This window comes from Mus musculus, chromosome 17 (genome assembly GCF_000001635.26).
Source record: "Mus musculus strain C57BL/6J chromosome 17, GRCm38.p6 C57BL/6J".
Classification (NCBI taxonomy): domain Eukaryota; kingdom Metazoa; phylum Chordata; class Mammalia; order Rodentia; family Muridae; genus Mus; species Mus musculus.
Genome location: NC_000083.6, coordinates 46322748 through 46339491, shown reverse-complemented (window position 1 = coordinate 46339491; position 16744 = coordinate 46322748). Strand labels below are relative to the sequence as shown.

Here is a 16744-nt window from a genome sequence, read left to right as displayed (position 1 = left end):
ACTAGAGTCTAATCCTTTAAAAAGTGGTGTGCTTTTGGAAACAAACTGGTTTAAAACAGTGTGCTAGGAAAGTGGCTCAGTGTTCTTGAGTCCTGTCTCTGGAACTGAGGCACTTCTGTCTGGGTAGGTGGGAACTCACACAGAGATCCACAACTGGACAGTGTGCAGAGGGTGAGCATCCTAAGTCCTCAATGGTAAGTCCTCATCTCACCTTCCTCCGGGCTCAGGGCGCTGTGCAGAGGACGAGGAAGAAAGCCTGTAAGAGCCAGAGGGAAGCCTTTCACTCCAGCCTCTGGGAGGCAGAGGCAGGCAGATCTTTGAATTTGAGGCCAGCCTGGTCTATAGAGCAAGTTCCAAGCCAGTTAAAGCTACACAGAAAGACCCTGTCTCAAAACAACAAAGCAAAACAAAACAGCCAAAGCCAAAGGGGATAATTGACGCCAAGAAAACAATATCTTCCAGACAAGATAAGACAGATGAACATAGAAACTCACAGACTGTGATCACACACTCAGTGCCTGCACGGGTTCAAGCCAGACCCAGTGCTGAGAGACCAAGAGGCTATCTGCTATTGACATCCACCTTTCAAAGGAAACAGTAGTTTTCTCCAGTGGAGTCTCACTAGGTAGATTAACCACACATAAGGGTGGGTCCTGTGCTCAGCAGTAGATGACCAACACAAAGTAAACTCAGTGGTGTTTTTGAAGACTTTTTGTCTCGTGTTGCTTTGCTTTATACTGGTCTTTTGCTTGTGTATTATACTTCTCAATTTTGTGTTTTTATGGATTGTGTGCATGTAGGTGTGCACATGTGTGCATGCATGAGTGTCTGCAGGCGTATGTGTGTTCATGTGCATGTGTGTGTGTATGCGTGCATGCATGTGTGTGTGTGTGTTCCTTGTGTCTTTTTTGTTTTCCTTTTTTTAAATTTTGTTTATTCTGGTTTTGTTATTTAATTTTTTTTAATTTATTTTGGTTTGCCTGCTTATTTGCTTTTGAAAGAGCTAGAGCAAGCATCGGTGACTATGTTGCTGTCTGTGGTCTGAGCATCCACAGGGACTATGTTGCTGTGATCTGGGCTGCCACCTTGGACCATGGAGATATTCATGATCTGTGCTGGGGCCGTTTTGATGTCCGAGGTCTACAATGCACCCAGAGACCGTGTGGATGTCCATGGCCTGTGCAGCCATGAGGAAACAGTGTGGAAGTATATGATACATGCTGGTGCAGGCTGGTATGAGCAGGGAAGCGTTTGCTGCAGTAACATCAAGGATTCCAGACTCATAGTTGAGAATGAGAGACACTGAAGGATTCTGCACCAGCATCCCCTCCACTCCCACCCCACCTCCCACGACAGAAACAGTCTAGACAGGAAGACATTGAAGAGAGACCTTAAAAATTGTGTTAAAGTTGCTGAAGTGTAGCTCTTCACAGTCGATGGCTGCTGTTGGTGTAGGTGGGATATGTGGGGGAGAAAGCGGGGAAGGACTGAGTTATCCTATAAGGGGCTGACCACTGAGGGTCTGACCATGCTGCTGTGAGTATATGGACAACACAAATTGGACTTGGTGGAACTTGGTGTATTTTCTTCTTTCCTCCTCTTAATTTTTTTTGGGGGGGGTGTCACAAGATTGGGAGGGTGGGGCTGGGAGGAATGGGAAGCAAGCATTGTGTGAAACCCAAATAAGCAATAAAAAGACATTCTGTTGGAAAAATGCAATTGTCAGCGTCCTTGACTTTCCTGCAGATGCTCTGATGTAAGAGAGGTGTGGTCCAGCTCCGAGTCAGGCACAGGCTCTCTTTTTGCTGTTCTTTGTTACTTTATTATTATTATTATTATTATTATTAACTTGTACATATTTAAAAGGTGAAGGTAAGCTATTTTTGGTGAAAGCAATTTGTACATCCTAAAATACTGATCAAAGATGAAGCTTTATTGGCTTCTGACAATGATTTTCTTTCTTTTTTTTTTTTTTTTTTTTTTTGGTTTTTCGAGACAGGGTTTCTCTGTGTAGCCCTGGCTGTCCTGGAACTCACTTTGTAGACCAGGCTGGCCTCGAACTCAGAAATCCACCTGCCTCTGCCTCCCAAGTGCTGGAACTAAAGGCATGCGCCACCACGGCCTGCTCGACAATCATTTTCTATTAAGCAAATTAAAAGTTCAGAGCTGACCCGGGCCATGGTGTCTCATGCCTTTAATCCTAGCACTTGGGAGGTAGAGGCAGGTGATTGGGTGTACAAACTGCCTTTTCAAAGGACCCAAGTTGTGTTTCTAGAACCCACATTTGGCTGCTTATAGCTGCCTGTAACTCCAATTGCAGGGGCATTCCTGTGCACATACCTACACACACACAATTAATCTTTTTAGTCCAAAGATGTAGAAATTCAAAAGTCACTCCCAATAAAGCATAGACAGCCCCGGTAAAGCCCTAAAGGACTGCAATCATGGAATATGAGTTAATTAGAAATAAACCTATCCGGGGGCCAGAGAGAAGTCTCAGTGGTCAAGAGCCCTGTGCCCATGCAGAAGGCTTAGGCTTGGTTCTTAACACAGCTGCATGTAACTCCAGTTCCATCTGATACAATGTCTCTTCTGACCTCTAAAATAAAATAAATATTTTTAAAAATAAATCTATCCTTGGGATTTGAAGAGCCATTTCGTCAAGGAAAATGTATAAATGGGCAGCAAACGTTAAAAATGGTCAGTATTGGGCTGGAGAGATGGCTCAGCAGTTAAGAGCACTGATTGCTCTTTCAGGACTTCCTGAGTTCAGTTCCCAGCATGGTGGCTCAGAACTGGTAATGAGATCTGGTGCCCTCTTCTGGCCTGCAGGCGCACACGCAGGCAAAATTCTGTATACATAATACATACATACATACATACATACATACATACATACATACATACATACATACGTGTATTTTTAAATATTCAGTATTATTGGACACTAAGGAGATACAAATTAACATCAAAGGATACTTCTACTTCTCTGGTGGCCAAAGCTTTTAAAAGAAGGTAACAAACACTGGCCAGCAGGTGAAAGCTCGTTTGGCGTTGAGATTAAAATGTCAAACACAGAGTCCCATCCAGAGACTAAGCATGTGTTAGAGTGTTAGAACTTCTAGCCTTACACACCAACCAGTGCTCACACTCAGAAAACGGAGGCAGGAAGATTATGGGTTTGAGACCAGCCTGGGCTACACAGCAATATCCTCTTTTTAAAAAAGAAAGCCATATTGTTGATTGAGGTCTGTGGCTTACTCTCTTCCTTCCTTCCTTTCTAGATTTTTCATTGTTTAATCTGCGATCACTGTGCGTATACAACGTGTGTTCACTCAGAGGTCAGCAGCTGACTGTGGAGCAGGGTCTCTTCTTCTGCCTTTATGTGGGTTCTGAGAATCAAACAAGTTTATATACCTGCTTTATCTGGTGAGCTTTTTTTAAAGGAAGGGTCTTATCGCAGCCAGGGTGGGCACACACTGAATCCTTCTGCCTCAGATTCTGAAGTGCTATATTAGAGACCCTTACTACCCACATCTGCTTGGCTCTACAATAACTCCCTCTCTCCAACCCTCCTTTCCTTTCCCTCCCTCTGTTCCTCTGTCCCTCTGTCCCCACATCCCTCTCTCCCTCTGTCCCTTCCTTCCTTGTTTCCTCTGCCTGTGTCAAAGCTGCAGGTATCCAGGCAGAGCCTCCAATGTACTTTGTAGTTAAGCATGACCTTGAACTTTTGATAGTTCTGCCTCCCCACATGAGTGCAGGTCTATGCCACAACATCCAGTGATGCAGTGCTGCAGATAACGCCTAAGATACCATGCATTCTAGGCAAGTCCTCTTAGCAACTTAGTTATATGCCCAATGCTGTAATTCATGAACAAGGACATTTGATGAACTTCCAGATTGAAGACACCAAGGTTCAGGTAAGATGATGTCCCAAGAAAAAGTATGAAAACTATACCACACACACACACAGACACACACACACACACACAACAGACACAGACACACACACACAGACACACACAAACAGACACACAGACACACACACAGACACAGACACACACATACACAGACACACACAGACAGACACACACAGACACAGACACACACACAGACACACACAGACACACACAGACACACACACAGACACATACAGACACACACAAACAGACACACACACACAAACACACACAGACACACACACAGACACACACAAACAGACACACAGACACACAGAGAGAGAGACACACACAGACACATACACAGACACACACATACACAGACACACACAGACAGACAGACAGACACACACACAGACACACACAGAAATACATACACACACACATACACACACACCCCTTATATTTACTTTATGCAACTCCATTTGAGAATTTCTGAAATGCATCCTTTGTGACACAGTAACAGTAGTAAATAAAGAATCTCATTGATTCATTTGTATCTTCTAGTAAGTTTTAGAACCTAAGGAGGGACTGGCATGGGGAATCATGGGACCTCCCCAACACTGTAGCCAAGTCAAATGTAAGTATCTAATACTTGTATCAGCCATCTGAAGTAGGAGCAGTCATGAGAAGGTTCCCTCACCCATGGGTTTCCCATGACAGAGTGATATGTGAATTGACTTGCCGGGTACCCAGTTACTATGGAAGACCCAGAGATCTGGAGAAATGACATTGGGAAAGATCAGCATTTGGGGTCAGAGAGGAGAGAATACCTTATAAAATTAAAAATAACAGTAACTGTTCTAGGATTTAGCAGCTGCTAAATCAACTTAAACTTTATTAAGTTTAAATCTCTAGGCTTGAGAGGATTACAGCAGAATTGTTGAGGTTTGGTTGAGGAGAGGAAGGAAGAGAAACCAGCATCAGATAGGAGAAGAACGTGCAGGAGAAAGAAGAGCCACCATGGGTTAGAATACATGGCCATGTGGGCTGGCCAATTAGAACTAGAAGCAGCCCAGATGAAACATAGAAAGTAAAAATGGGGTGAGGGATAGGAGGTAGATTCTAACAGCATGGAGGGTAGGCAGCCGTCCAGCATTTAGTATGCTCTAGGCATATTAAAATATAAAGTCTGTGAGGGTGTCCTTCATCTGGGAAGATAAATGGTCGAAGGCAGGAAGAAATCCCATGCTAGGACTTTTAAAATATGTTTACTACACAGAATAGTAAATGAAAAACCAAAGATTAAGTAAATTGAACATTCTCTGGTTAAAAATAAATGTATTTCCTCATGCTGATAAGCCTGGAGGGAGGTCATTAAGGAGGTTACCAGGTATCTTAATTAGCATTTTGCTGCTGTGAATAGACACCATGACCAAGGCAACTCATATAAAGAACATTTAATTGGGACTGGTTTATAGGCTCAGAGGTTCAGTCCATTATCATTAGGGCATGGCAGCTTCCAGGCAGACATGGGGCTGGAAGAGTTGAGAGTTCTGCATCTTCATCCAAAGACAGACAGGAGAAGATTGATTTCCAGGCAGCTAGGAGGAGGGTCTTAAAGCCCACGCCCACAGTGACACACTTCCCCCAACAAGGCCACACCTACTCCAACAAGGCCACGCCTCCTAATAGTGCCACTCACTGGGCCAAGCATGTTCCAACCACCACACAGGGCTCAAAGGTGTTGCCAAAGCCCAGAATCTGCTGCTTCCAAATTAGCATCTTCCTCAGACAGCAAGAGGGCTGCCATGAGCCCAGTCCAAAGCCTCCAGTGCAAATTCAGCGAAGAGTTCCTGCTTCTCTCCCATTTAAAAATAATTATTTACTTTATGTGTCTGTGGGGAGTCATGAAGCTGGCCTGGCCTGGCTGTTGTGCTGTATTCTCCAGAGAAGACTGCTCACATGGGTTTAAGCCAGTAGGAAGTCTTTTTTTTTTTTAAAGCGGGCCAGCAACCGAACTGGGTGTTTGGGGTCCCAGTATACCCCTGAGCCTTTCTTGGGATGAGATTTTAAGTACAAACACCATGTTCTGGATTGACATACCTCAGTTAACAAGAACAGTTAGCCAGAAGCAGAACTACAGAAGCTAAAAGGCAAGGTTAGAACATTTAGAGACTTTCCCAGTACTAGATGGACATTGATGGACTAGGCCTTTGTCTTAGTCTTAGCAGGTGGTGCTGTCTCCATGCTGAGTGTTAAAGCCTGAATGGTGCTTCCATCATAGAGTCAGTTGTGCTGTCGTCTCGGGGCCCTGTTACATAGCTGCCTTGAGAGGTTTTCCAGGTTAGATTTTATGGCTGCTAGACACAGTGTCCCTTTCAGTTCCTGAGAAACTAAGGCGCTCTCTCAGGCAGTGAAGCATTCACACGGCTTTGTGCTACTCTGTATGTTCCCTTAAAAGTTAAGGAAACATGGAAGCGTTGACGGGACAACTGGTCTTAGACATTAATCTTCTGTACTCTGTATAGCTTGTAAATGTCATTTGTCATTACATCCTGGCAACTACAACTGGATTGATCCTGGCAATTGCCTCTATATTCTTTTACTGATAGGGGTATAAAAAGTCTGATTGCTCTCAATAAAAAATTGCCTCAGCCTCAGTCTTGCTCCAACCGAGCCTGGTAGATTTCCTTGGCCAGCCTCTATCAGCTAACCTTGGCCAGGTAAGTAAGTGTGGATGCTCGCATATCTGTAGTGTGCCTGGATGTAGGCATGTGCACCGTGTGCATGTGGGTCCAAGAGGTTGAGAGAGGGTGATGGGTCCCCTTAAAATTGGAGTTATAGAGGTAATGAACGGCCATGTGGTGCTGAGGACTGGATCCTGTGCAAAAGCAATAAGTGGACCTCTGAGCCATCTCTGCGGTCCCTCACTGCTTCTCCTGTGAGAATACATCTTCACTGAGCTAAGGAAAAGCAATGTTCTGGCTGAGCCTTTCCTACATCCAATTTGGAATTCTACCTAAGTGTTGGGAATTGGACGCTTTGTCTCAATTCAGCTCCCAGAGGCCGCACTTCCAGATCTGAAAGTCCCGGCCCCTGGCCCCCAACCGGCTTCCACTGATAAAGAATTGCAGAACAGCCAATGGCTGGGCAAAAAGATTGAGGTGGGACTTCAAGATTGCTCAGGCATGGGACTGGGAGTGAGGAAAGGAAGAGAAGGGGAATCACCATGATTTGGAGGGAGGGAGCGGGATGAGGTGTAAGAGCTGCAGGAGAGACATCACCCAGCAACGTAGGTGGAAAGGGAAAGCAGCCTATGGAGGGGGGTGGGCTGCCCAGAAGGTAACAGGGCAGCAAAGATATAATATAGATTTAGAAGGTGTTGAGCCAGAAATTCCAGAAGGAAATGTGTGCTAGCTGTGGGGCTGCTACATTCTGTCTGGGGGCTTAGGGTGATGCTCGGTTACCGAGGTGACCTGAGTTTGAATCCCCAGCACCCACACCGAAGCTGGGTGTGGCTGGGCCCTGGCACTGGGGGGAAGCCAGAGATAGGAAGATCCCAGGAGCTCTCTGACCAGCCCGTCTAGACAACTGATAAGCTATGTCTAGCAAGCCCATGAAAATATCTCTCTTGTAATTTTGGAGGATCGAGTTTAATAATTTTCAAGAAAACAACCCCATTGCCTCTTAAATCCAGCTGGGCAGCTTTCTTCTTATTCCTTCAATGGGTAGAACCACTCCTAAACTTGCCATGGGATGTGTGAAATGCATAGACAACACTGGCGAGAGATTTTGTGATGGGTAGCCAAAGAAAATATCTTCCTTTTTAAAATGTCAATCCACTCACAGGTCTCTTGTGTACCTTCACCCATGGTCAAAGTCAATGTGAACACGGGACACGCTCCTCTATGGCTTACTGCTTCCCTTGAATAAAGCTACCTTTCTACTGCTGTAAGTCTGTGTGGTCCCTTATCTCAGTCCTGTGAACAAGAATCCAAGAACTGGGAAACATTCAGCCTAGATTCCTGTGGTTGTGTGTTCTCCAGACCCTGGAAGGGGAGAGGGATGGGGAGCAGGATCCTGGTCCAGCTGGGTTTGAGTGCTGAATGCTGGAGAGGCAGGAGAAGGGAGAAGACTCCTCAGGAGTCTTAGTGTTATGGCTCATTTAGGTTCCTTTTCTTTTTCTTTTTTTAAAGGATTTATTTATCTTATTTATACGAGTACACTGTTGCTGTCTTCAGGCACACCAGAAGAGGGCATCAGATCCCACTAAAGATGGTTGTGAGCCACCATGTGGTTGCTTGGAATGGAACTCAGGACCTCTGGGAGAGCAGTCAGGGCTCTTAACTGCTGAGCCACCTCTCCAGCTCCCTTTTCTTTTTAAAGATTTATTTATGTTATATATATATGAAGACTCTATCAGCATGTACTCCTGCATCCCAGAAGAGGGCATCAGAACTCATTATAGATGCCTGTGAGCTACCATGTGGTTGCTAGGAATTGAACCTAGGACCTCTGGAAGAGCAGACTACTGATCTTAACCGCTGAGCCATCTGTCCAGCCCCACTCTATTTTCTTAACGTATTTATTTTGTGTGTTTGTGTGCACATGTGTGAGTGTGTGTCTGTGCAGGGGCACATGTGACTCGGCATGTGTAGAGGTTAGAGAGCAACCTGTCAGAGCTGCTTTTCTCTTTCACCCAAGGCAGGCCTGGGGATTAAGCTTGGGTCCGCAGGCTTGAAAGTAGGTGACTTCATCCACTAAACCATCTGGCTAAATTTTCAACATTTCTGTAGCATTATCAGATGAAGAAGAGGAGGAAGAGGAAGAGGAAGAAGAGGGGGGAGGAGGAGGAGGAGGGAGAGGAGGAGGAGGAGGAAGAGGAAGAGGAAGAAGAGGGGGGAGGAGGAGGAGGAGGGAGAGGAGGAGGAGGAGGAAGAGGAAGAGGAAGAAGAGGGGGAGGAGGAGGAGGAGGGAGAGGAAGAGGAAGAAGAGGGGGAGGAGGAGGAGGAGGGAGAGGAGGAGGAGGAGGAGGAGGAAGAGGAAGAGGAAGAAGAGGGGGAGGAGGAGGAGGAGGGAGAGGAAGAGGAAGAAGAGGGGGAGGAGGAGGAGGAGGGAGAGGAGGAGGAGGAGGGAGAGGAAGAGGAAGAAGAGGGAGAGGAGGAGGAGGAGGGAGAGGAAGAGACTCCTGGCTTGGGTTAGAGAGATGGCTTACTGGCTGAGAACAGTTTGCTCTTGGGGAGGACCTGAGTTTAGTTCCCAGCACCCACATGGCAGCTTACCACTATCTGTAAGTAAAGTCCCGGAAGATCCAATTCCCTCTTCTGGCCTCTGCAGGTAATGCATCAATGTGTTGAACAGACACACACATAAAATATATGCAAGCAACACACACACACACACACACACACACACACACACACACACACACACGCATAAAATAAAAACAAATGAGTTTTTGTTTGTTTGGTTGGTTGATTTTTCGAGACAGGGTTTCTCTGTGTAGCTCTGATTGTCCTAGAACTCACTCTATAGACCTGGCTGGCCTCAAATTTAGAGAGCCACCTGTCTCTGTGTTCCATGTGCTAGGATCAAAGGTGTGAGCCACCACGGCCTGGCTAAAAACAAATTAAGTTTTTAAAAAGGAAAATAAATGTAGGCCGGGTGTGGTGGCACACGCCTTTAATTCCAGCACTTGGGAGGCAGAGGCAGGCAGATTTCTGAGTTTGAGGCCAGCCTGGTCTACAGAGTGAGTTCCAGGACAGCCAGGGTTACACAGAGAAACCCTGTCTCAAAAAACCAAATAAATAAATAAATGTAGAGCTTTTTATTGAGACCCAAGGGGAATCTTCACAATTACCTATGGAAGTACTTCTCTTCAGGGAGATCTTCATGTGAGTGGATATTGTGTATCCATGCCTCATCAATAAAGAAAAATGTTCTTCCCCTTGGAGGGGTTTAAGCCATGAATAAGAATTTGAATTCTCAGCCGGGTGTGGTGGCGCACGCCTTTAATCCCAGCACTTGGGAAGCAGAGGCTGGCGAATTTCTGAGTTCAAGGCTAGCCTGGTCTACAGAGTGAGTTCCAGGACAGCCAGGGCTACACAGAGAAACCCTGTCTTGAAAAACAAAAAACAACAAAAAAAAAGATTTTGAATTCATTTCTCTCCCTGTACCTTCTGTCTCTGTTGTCTAATATGTCATTTATCTGTGTACTGTGTGTATGATTAATAAGGGATATATATATATCAGAAAACATGGCATGTGAAAGGAATAAGGACTTTCTTCTAGAAATATTTTTAAATAAATTTAAACAGATTGAATACACAGTAGGGAAACAAGACAGGTACATAATTTTAAATGTCTCAAATCTTTAATTTGGTTTCAAGGTCTTCAGTTTCTGAAGGCAAATATTTTGGGGGGAAAAAAACCCAAACTATTCCCACAACACTGAACACTCTCATGAAGTCAGTACCAATATACACCTTGCAAACATAAAGCTAAAATGAAACTAATCTCATCGCGCTGCTAAAATTGGTGGGTCAGGGTCCGAACCAACATCTATCTGGATAACCAAAAGTTTCCGTTCTTCCCATCACTCTGAAATATTTAGGAATGACTAAGCAAAGCACGTGACCTGAACACTTTTTTTTTAAAGTTTATATGTATGTGTGTGCAGGTGCTTACAGAGACCAAGAAGGCCTTGGATCCCTGGAGCTGGAGCCTTCTTACACGGGTGCTGGAAATCAAATCCAGGTCCTGTGCAAGAGCAGGAAGCACTCTTCTTAATCTTTGAGCCACAGCTTTAGACATAAACATTTTAAGGCCTTGACATAAACATTTTAAATTATACAAATTTCACAATACTTGGGTTGGTATTATCATCTCAATCGAAAAAAAAAAAAGCCAAAAAAAAAAAAAACAAAAAACAAAAAACCAAGGCTCAAGTAAGTTGGATACTTTCAAGATCTTGTAGCCTTAGGATACAGGAATAGCCTTTTGTCCTCAAGCATTCCTCAGCGTGGCAGGCATGTTTGGATTTCCAGCTCTTTAAACGCTGTGCATTTGTCAACTAGTATGCAATAGGTAAGCGAGAGCGAGCGCTCCACGTGCCAGGGTCTTAATGAATTTGCACAAGGACAGGACTGGGTGGGTCACTGCGCAAGCCAAAAGACAGAAACGTGCGCAAACACCATCGCGCTCCCGGGACAGCTCCCCGAGGCAGAGCTGTACGCACGCGCAGAGGCTGGCACGCGTTAGAGCATCCTTACCCCCATGGGCGAAAATAACCAAAAACTGCGAACAGCACCCGTTAACAGGTCTTCCTGCCTCTAGAGGGCCCTAGCATCGTGGCGCAGCACCCTGACCTGGCAGCGCGTCCTTTCTCACCCACAAACACTTGAGATATTAAAACAGCTCAAAGGCGCTTAGGTTTCCAAGTGCGGGAGACAGGAGGGTGAACGTAAGTACCAGGATCTAGAAACTGGCCTGCCCCGGGGACAGCGACTTCCTCTCCAGCCCCGGAAGTACCTCAAGAATGGGCGGGCTCTAGCTCGAAGCGGAAGCAAGGGGCGGTCCCGCCTAGGGGGCGGGGATTCAGCGGGGGACTCAGTCCCCGAGCCTTGTCACTCTTGGCTTCCGCCCGGGTGAGGTGTCTATGGAGGGGCTCCTGGCCCAGCTGTGTGGCACGGACGCGGCGCGGCCGCTCCCGCTGTGGGAAGGGGACACGACGGGCCACTGCTTCACCCAGCTGGTGCTCAGCGCCCTTCCCCACGCGCTCCTCGCCGTCCTCAGTGCCTGCCACTTGGGCACCCCAAGGTGAGACTGCAACGAGGCACCAACTCACATCGCTCCCAGATGTCCCTGGGATTGCGAGGTCTCTGTAGGGCAGAAGCAGAATAAAAGCTGACTGTTCGCACTCAGTTGAGCAAGCCACCTACCTTCTCGGAGTCTCCGCAGTTTTGAGCGGGTTCAATGACACAAGGCGTTTAAACACCGAGTGCGGCGCCTGTCATATCCTTAAAGTTGCCAATGCATCTCTCTTGCAGAGTTTTAAATGTCCTAGTGGAGCTGCCATGAATTGGAGGCAAACTTAGATAAACGTTTTAGCAAAAAAAAAAAAAAAAAAAAAAAAAAAGGATGCTTGTATAGGGCCAGTGGCACGCCACTTCCATCCAGCAAGCCCTGCTATCCCTAGGCTAAAAGCCCATGTAGACTCTGCTGGAGAGAAGCTGTAGGAAGAAGAGTAACGAAATCAAAATCTTAGAACTAACTTGGCTTTGTGTTGTGAGGTGTTGGTGCTACACTCGCCTTGATTTTATATTTAGTTCTTGGATGGCCAAGTTAAGTCCTTCTGTCCCTTTTGCAGAATGAAGCAAAAGCCTAGAAGAGGTTAGTACAGACACCCACAGCAAGCCTGCTCAGGTCAGGCATGTGAAGCCTTTAATCCCAACTCTTGGGAGACAGAGGCAGGTGGATGGATGCCTGTGAGTCCAAGGCCAGCCTGGTCTACAAAGTGAGTTCCAGGCCAGGCAGGGCTAATAAGAGAGCGCCTGTCAAAAAAAAAAAAAAAAAAAAAAAGGGGTGGTCTAGTCTAAGCTTTTCTAGAGGCAGAGGGATCTCAGCTTGGGCCACATGAGAGGGAACAAAAGGAACTAAAGTGTCTAGTTTATAGATAAACATTTTTTAGGACTGCAAAGAGCTTAACAGACTCAGTTGAGTTGTTTTGTGTTGTTGAAATAGGGTGTCATTCTGTATGCCCGGCCTAGAACTCAAGGAGATCTGCCTGCTCCTGCCTTCTAAGTACTGGGATTAAAGAAATATGGCTCCAGCCTCACCCTCTGCTTTTTTGATCAGTTGGTTGATTGATTTTGCCCAACTGTATGACTGTGCACCACTTGGGTGCAATGCCTGAGGAGGCCAGAGGGGAGGGCATCAGATCCCCTGGAATTGGAGTTTCAGACAGCCATGAGCTGCCATGTGAGTGCTGGGAACTGAACCCTTGGTCCTCTGTAAGAGCAGCCAGTGCTCTTAACTGCCCGGCTGTCTCTCTAGCCCCAATTTCATTCTTTTTAAAAATACTGGAAGAGTTTTATGCATAAGAGTGTTCGACAGCAATTATTCATATGTGCTACATGCATGTCGGGTAAAAGATGGCATTGGGTGCCCTGGAACTAGTGTTACAGAGGACAGTGAGCTATCATATGGGTGCTCGGAACTGACCTCAGATCCTCTGCAAGAACATCTCTACCAACCCAGTTTTCTTTTATGTGAACTTGGAAATGCATTCTGATAGTCACTGCTATAACTTTTTTCTCTTTGATTTTTTTTTTTTTTGTAAGACAAAGCTTTGCTATGTAGCCTTGGAAATCTTTTGCATCTCCACCCTACCTGGTCCTGGGATGACAAGTCTGTACCGTCACGACTGACCCTGTGTTTGATTCTCTTTGAGGGGAGAAGGGTGTTGAGATGAGGTATTAAATAGCCCAAATTTGGCTTGAGTTTATGGCCCTCCTGACCCAGCTCCCAACTGCTGATGTTACAGGTGTACTCCACCACACCCAGCCTATATTTGAGATATTTGAGGGTTCCCCCCTCCCCGCCCAGGATCTTACTATATAGCACTGGCTGGCCTAGACCTTGCTAAGTAGACCAGGCTGACCTTGAACTCACAGAGTTCAAACTGACCACTTGCTTCTGCCTCACTAGTGCTGTGATTAAAGGCTGTTTCCATTGTTCAAGTGTATTGTGTGTGTGTGTCCACAAATGCCTGTGGAGTTCAGAAGAGGATAGAGGAGCCTCTGGAGCTGGAGTTGTAGGCAGTTGTGAGCTTTCTGACATGGCTGCTAGGAACTGAACTCAGCTGTCCTTGAGCAGCGAGTGCTCTTAACTACTGAGCCATCTCTCCAGCCCCTGTGTTTGTTTTTTTTTCCCAGACAGGATTTCTCTGTGTAGCCAGACTATTCCTGGAACTCACTCTGTAGACCAGGCTGGAATCAAACTCAAAGATCCACCTGCCTCTGCCTCCCAAGTGCTGGGATTAAAGACGCGCGCCAACACAGCCCGGCTTGGTTTCTTGTTTTTGATTCTTAATGTAAACCTTTTGTTGTGGCAGTTGTTGTTTATGAAAAACAGTTGTGATGTTAAGAGGAAATAGGCAGAACTGAAAGAAGTTCCTCTTGAGCTGAGAGGTCACACAGTGATGTACACCACTTCTTACAATTAGGGAAAAGACAGGAGTAGAATATTCTGAGACTTTTTTAAATGTAGGTTCTCCTGTTACAGGACAAGAGCTGCAGGTAAGTAAATGTTTCCCTAGGAGGTTTCAGGTGACTTTCAGGCACTCTCTTGTGGACCCTTTTTATAAAAAGTGTGTATCTTTGTGTAAAATTCGTGGGTTTTTCTCATTGGAATCTTCACAGTACATACAACCTTAACTCAGGCTTGTTTGTACCTGTGGCAAAAGAATGAATCAGAAAACCTGTGGGCAAATTAGAAAATGGATTGGGCAATCTAGGAAGGCTTCCTGTAAGGAGAGGCTTTGTAAGGAGGGCAGGAGTGCCATGTGCAGACCAGAAAGGGAATTTACCTCCTCCCGCTGGTTGAAGGTGATGGGTGTGTCTGAGCCATGAGTCACCATGATCTGCGGTCTTCTTTTCTTCTCTTTCTTTCCCAGGACTACCAATCACTCCCCAGCTCTCAATCCTGGCTGGCGCCTCCGACTCGCAGCATCCTTCCTCCTTTCCATCTTCCCACTGCTAGACCTCCTTCCAGTTGTTTTGCCTCCAGGGTCACGCCCAGGGCCCTTATGGCTAGAGGTGCTAGCAGGGTGTGTGACAGCTGTGGCCTGGTTCACCCACAGCCTGGCCCTGTGGGCACTGGTTCATTCCCCTCATGGCCGTTCCCGTGGACCCTTGGCCTTGGCTCTGGCAGCCTTTCTACCAACCCCGGCCCTGGTACTAACTCTGCTGTGGCATTGCCAGCGAGGTACATTTCTGCCCCCACTTCTCCCAGGACCTCTGGGCCGTGTGTGTCTTCTCATTCTGCAACTGGCAGCAGTCTTGGCCTATGGGTTGGGCTGGGCAGCCCCTGGGGGACCACAAGAGCCCTGGACTCATGATCCCTTCCTGTCCTCTGAGAGTCAAGAAACAGAGGTAGCTGAAGATGGAGAGAGTTGGCTGTCACGCTTTTCCTATGCCTGGTTGGCACCCTTGCTTGCTCGTGGAGTCCGAGGAGAGCTCCAGCAGCCCCGGGACACTTGCCGCCTCCCCCGCAGGCTGCATCCTGCCTTCCTGGCCCGAGTTTTCCAAGCACATTGGAAGGAGGGGGCCCAACTGTGGAGGGCCCTGTACAGGGCCTTTGGATGTTGCTACCTGGCCCTTGGACTGTTGAAGATGGTGGGGACCATGCTGGGATTCTCCGGGCCTCTGCTGCTCTCCCTCCTGGTGGGCTTCCTGGAGGAAGGTCAAGAGCCTCTAAGCCACGGCCTGCTCTATGTCCTGGGGTTGGCTGGTGGGACTGTGATAAGTGCTGTGCTGCAGAATCAGTATGGGTATGAGGTCCGTAAAGTGACACTTCAGGCACGAGTGGCTGTGCTGAGCACCCTCTACCGCAAAGCCCTGAAGCTTGGGCCCAGCCGCCCTCCCACCGGGGAGGTCCTGAACCTACTAGGCACCGACTCCGAGAGGCTGCTCAACTTTGCTGGCAGCTTCCATGAGGCCTGGGGCCTGCCTCTGCAGCTGGCCATCACTCTCTACCTGCTGTACCAGCAGGTGGGCATGGCCTTCCTGGCTGGGCTGGTCTTGGCGCTGCTGCTGGTACCTGTCAACAAAGTGATTGCCACCCGAATCATGGCCAGCAACCAGGAGATGCTACGGCACAAGGATGCACGGGTTAAGGTGAGGGGCTTCTGGGGTCCTTCGGCCATTTGGGGGGCCCCACCCAGCAACAGGCAGAGAAGGAGCGCGAGCCACGTCTGAGCTCCACAGCACTCTTCTGTCCCTGTCTCCAGCTCATGACAGAGTTACTGAGTGGCATTCGAGTCATCAAATTCTTCAGGTGGGAGCAGGCTCTGGGGGACCGAGTGAAGGCTTGCCGGACTAAAGAGCTGGGACGACTCCGTGTTATCAAATACTTGGATGCAGCCTGTGTGTACCTCTGGGCTGCCCTGCCAGTGGTCATCTGCATCACCATCTTCATCACCTATGTCCTCATGGGGCACCAGCTCACTGCCACCAAGGTGAGCGCTAAGGAGGGGCGACTATTGCTGTGACGAAACACCAGAACCAAAGCGAACGGGGAAGGGAAGGGCTGATTTCACTCGCCGTTCCATGTGACCGTTCATCATCCAAAGCAATGAGGGCAGAAACTCAGTCAGGGCAGGAACCTGGAGGCAGGAGCTGATGCAGAGACCAGGGAGGGATGCTGCTTACTGGCTTGCCCCTCATGGCTTGCTCAGCCTGCTTTCTTATAGAACCCAGGTCCACCAGCTCAGGCATGACCCCACCCACAATAGGCTGGGCCCTCCTCCATCAATCACTAATTTAAGAAAATGTCTTATGGCTTGCCTACAGCCTGATTTTATAGAGACATTTTCTCAATTGAGGCTTTCTCCTCTCTGATGACTCTAGTTTGTGTGCATTGTCCTTTCCCAGCTAAGAGGGTGTTCGCTGAAGGATTTTTATTGTCTTGGATATATAGCTCTGTGTTTATAAAGGAATTTCTTTCTTCCTCTCCCTTTATCTTCAACTTGCAATCAGGCCCAGACCTGGGATTAAGTCCTTTTATGGAGAAGTGGTTTTTTTTCTCTCTCTCTCTTTCTCTTCCCCCCCCCCCATCCCGAC

At 47.3% G+C, this 16744-nt stretch overlaps 1 protein-coding gene across 7 annotated transcripts in view; it reads left to right on the top strand.

The window, feature by feature from the left end:
- The first annotated feature begins 11460 nt into the window (after positions 1 to 11460).
- Abcc10 (ATP-binding cassette, sub-family C (CFTR/MRP), member 10) overlaps positions 11461 to 16744 on the top strand; it is a 24812-nt gene continuing 19528 nt past the window's right edge. For 3 of the 7 annotated variants that reach the window (XR_385318.4, XR_876485.3, XM_017317441.2), the window contains exons 1-3: positions 11463 to 11720; positions 14578 to 15799; positions 15913 to 16140. Coding sequence is in view for 4 of the 7 variants with exons in the window: in XM_017317441.2 (XP_017172930.1) it covers positions 11560 to 11720; positions 14578 to 15799; positions 15913 to 16140 (1611 nt within the window). In the remaining 3 variants the exon portion in view is untranslated. Of the gene's footprint in view, positions 11721 to 13725; positions 15800 to 15912; positions 16141 to 16744 lie in introns of those variants that run through there. The other 4 variants (NM_001347396.1, NM_170680.2, XR_001782068.2 and 1 more) reach the window with 3 other exon arrangements.